Genomic DNA, 3,651 nt, shown 5'->3' with positions numbered 1-3,651 from the left:
CCCCCCCCGCCGCTCTGTGTGGCTTTGACCCAAGGGAGAAGGACAATCGGGAGGCCACTGCTGTGCATCTGTCTGGTCCACAGCCTGCTTTCCAGAGTTCGAGTTAGCCATCATCCTTTAAAGAGGTTTGTTTTTGAGATAAAATCTCAACGTAGCTCAGGCTACCTTCAAACTCACTACATAGCTAAGGATGGACCTGAACCCCCATCTTCCTTCCTCTACTTGGTGAGTTCTGGCCTTGTAGGTGTGCACCACCACATCTGTTTTACATGGTGCTGGGAATCAAACCCAGGTCTTCATGTTTGCTATGCCAGCACCCTGTTGACGAGTCACAGACCCACCACTTAAGGCCATGGCTCTACCAGCACAGCCCTCTCAGGCGTGCCCTGCAAGCCATCCAATTTCTGACCTCTTTCTGTGTCCTCGCTTTCTCTCCCTGCTTCTTGCTCTCCCCGTGGCCTGTAGTCGGCAGCCCCGCTGATCCCCTCAGCCTACCCCTTGCTCCACTGAGCTCCAAGAAGGAATTGATCCTGCCTGGTTCCTGCGTTACTTTGTAACCCATTTATTTCACACAACCAGACACATATTGGGCTTCCAAAAGGGAGGTCTAGAATTTTCACAGTAGCTCACCATTGTTACCGTATCCCAGCATGGATCTGGGGTCAGAGCACATGAGCCAGACTGTAGACCAGATGGGTACTATCAGTCACAGGGCATAAAGCCCACTGTGTGCTGGTCACATGCCAGGACAAGATCACATCAGAGACTCAGGAGACAACCCACAAGCTAGCCCTTTGTTACCTAGTCTGTGAAGCAACAAGCTACAACTCAGGGCTCTAAAACACACAAGCTGCCCAGCCCTGAGACTCCCCGGTACCTTCCACTTCCTGGCAGCAAATACTGATTGCCATGGCAACCACATCCTCTGCAGATGGATGGTAGCTAAGGCAGCTGGACCTTCAGGCAGCCTGGCAAGCTTTCCTATTCTTTAAACTGGCACTGGATAACAGTGGGCTGAACAGCACCGGGAGGGGTGGTCCACAAGGAACATAGCAGGAGAGCCCCTCTAGGCTGACTGAGTCCAGTGCTACAAGGAAACAGCTTGCATTCAATTCTGTGTTCACACCACAATCTGAATACAGTCAGTTGTCTACTGGGCTTTCGTACAACAGACTGTCTCCAGGAAACAGAAGCGCAGCAAAGGCTGGCAGGGAGGAAGAAATGTCGGGGAGGGGTAAGATGCTGGACTGTCAGCCCTGCCAACCTGCTTGGATCCGGGAACCACACGGTTGAGAGGAGAAACTGAGTCCTGAGCTGCCTCTGACCTCCACACAATCCCCAGTGTGGTGCAGGCTGCTCCTGCAGAGGGCCCAATTCAATTCCCAGCACCAATATGGTGGCTCACAACCATCTGCAGTCCCCAGGCCCAGGGAATCAGACATCCAGGGAATCAGACATCCTCTTCTGGCCTCACCTAGTAAGTGTCTTTTAAATGAAGGGGGGGAGGAAAGGGAAGGGAAGGGAAGGGAAGGGAAGGGAAGGGAAGGGAAGGGAAGGGAAGGGAAGGGAAGGGAAGGGAAGGGAAGGAAAGGGAAGGAAAGGGAAGGGAAGGGAGACACTTGAAGAAACAAGTAAGAAAAATGTAGGTCGCCTCTCTTCCTTTTGGGGTGCAGGGTGGCCCCAGCATGCTGGAACATTAAAAATTCCTCTTGCATTTTGCAGTAGAAAAACAAAAAAGAAAAATTTAAGGACTATGACCAAGAGACGACTAAAGGCCGCAACACTGACCCAGGGAAAACAAAGACGGCCAAACTGACCCGGTAGGAACAAAGAGGGGTAAACCCACAGGCTGTCTCGGAAATGCTAACACTTGTTTCAGTTTTTTGTTTTGTTTGGTGTTTTTTGCACTGGCTGTCCTAGAATGTAGACCCAGCTGGCCACCAACTGACAGAGATCCTCCTGCCTCAGATCCTCCTGCCTCTGACCCTCCTGCCTCTGACTTCTGAGTACTGGAATTGATAATATGTACCATCAAGCCTGGCCTTGGGTTTGTTTATTTTTAAAGACGAGGGGAGGGGGCACTCAGGCCAGAGAGGTGGCTCAGAGGTTGAGAGCACTGACTGCTCTTCAGAAGTCCTGAGTTCAAATTCCAGCAACCACATGGTGGCTCACAACCATCTGAAATGGGATTTGGCACCATCTTCTGGCGTGCAGGCATATATGCAGGCAGAACACGGGGTTTCGCTGTAGCCCGAGCTAGGCTTGAACTGGTGCGCTCCTGCCAAGGCCTTGCTCCAGCTGTTCAGGATGAAAAGAAAACCTCAGGCTGCAGACATGCTCAGTGCTTAAGACTGCTGCTCCTGCAAAAGACCTGAGTTCTCTTCCCAGCGCCCACTTGGGTGGCTCTAAACTGCCTGTCACTCAGCTCCAGGGGTGTTGACACCCTCTTCTGCTCACACATCCACATACACATAAATAAAAACCGCAGAGGAAAGAGAATCTTAAAACGTTCCAATTCAATCATCAAAGCATAGAAAAGTCTCAGAATCACAAGTATCTACCGACTGCCTAAAAGCAGAGACCTCAGGGGCATCTTAGGACCAGGGAACAAGACCCTCGGGGGCTGGGGGGTGCAGGGTGCAGCATAGGCTGCTGCAAGTCCTGGGAACCCTAGGACACTGCAGGCCCGACACTGAGGCCAGGCCTAGGAGGCCCCAGGAAGACAGATTCTTCAGGACCGATCTCCCACTTCAGGAAACTGACAGCCTTGCACACTATGGTGCAAATACAAACTCCCTCTGGTGTTTTCAACACAAAGACCTAGCCTTCCCAGCACTCTCTTGCCTCTCCCCAGGGTGGATGGACCTTGCAAAGAGCACAGTCTCCATGGACATGGCTTCCAACCAGAACAGCCACACCACTTCAATTTCTGGTGCTATGACGTCAACTGAGGTGGTGATCATGAGCCTCTTCCACATGGATGGCTCAGAAGGCCCATGAGCCACATGTTTATGTAAGTGTCTAAGGCTTGATCAGATGTCACTTCAGGGCCCTGGAAATGCTGGGCCAAGTAGGAAACTCCATTTGACTGACAGCTCAGTTTCCCAGCTGACAGGTGACGATTCTAACTGCAGAAGGACTGCCTTCCCTGTCCCAACAGCTCCCACATTCTTTGGCCAGGTCTCACCTGATGCTATGACGGTGCCGGCCCACAGTGTGTTCTCGATGCTCAAACTCTCACTGATCGGAGGGTCGCTGTCTTCCTGAAAAGATCAAACACACATTCACTGACAGTCATCCCTCACTTTCCACAGGGATGAGGTCCGAGACCCCAAAGACATCAACCCCCGACGGTCCTCAAAGTCTGACAATGCATAAATCCTTTCTACTAAATGACAGGTTTGGTTTGGGGCTGTCAGGAGTGACAGAGGCTTGTCCAGCATACACAAAGTCCTAGGATCCATTTTTAGCATCACCCAAATACACACCACACACACACTCACAAGTACATGTATGCACACACACACAAAATTAGATGGCAGTCTTGCCTTACATGGTACCATATAGGCTTCTAACTTCCACACTTGAGAGGCTGAGGCAGGAGGGTCCTAAGTTCAAGATCATCCTGGATACCTAGAGAGAAATCTTGTC

The 3,651-nt window shown here is 51.3% G+C and overlaps 1 protein-coding gene across 4 annotated transcripts in view; it reads right to left on the bottom strand.

Annotated features, from left to right (window-relative positions):
* Atp9a (ATPase phospholipid transporting 9A (putative)) overlaps positions 1-3,651 on the bottom strand; it is a 106,887-nt gene that overhangs the window by 46,157 nt on the left and 57,079 nt on the right. For all 4 annotated transcript variants that reach the window (XM_028769539.1, XM_028769536.1, XM_028769538.1 and 1 more), the window contains one exon: positions 3,188-3,263. In XM_028769539.1, the coding sequence (XP_028625372.1) occupies positions 3,188-3,263 (76 nt within the window). The remainder of the gene's footprint in view (positions 1-3,187; positions 3,264-3,651) is intronic.

The sequence above is a fragment of the Grammomys surdaster genome, unplaced genomic scaffold (assembly GCF_004785775.1).
Source record: "Grammomys surdaster isolate TR1022 unplaced genomic scaffold, NIH_TR_1.0 193, whole genome shotgun sequence".
NCBI classification, from domain to species: domain Eukaryota; kingdom Metazoa; phylum Chordata; class Mammalia; order Rodentia; family Muridae; genus Grammomys; species Grammomys surdaster.
Note: the sequence above shows the minus strand (reverse complement) of the source record. Positions and strands in the feature narration are given on the sequence as shown.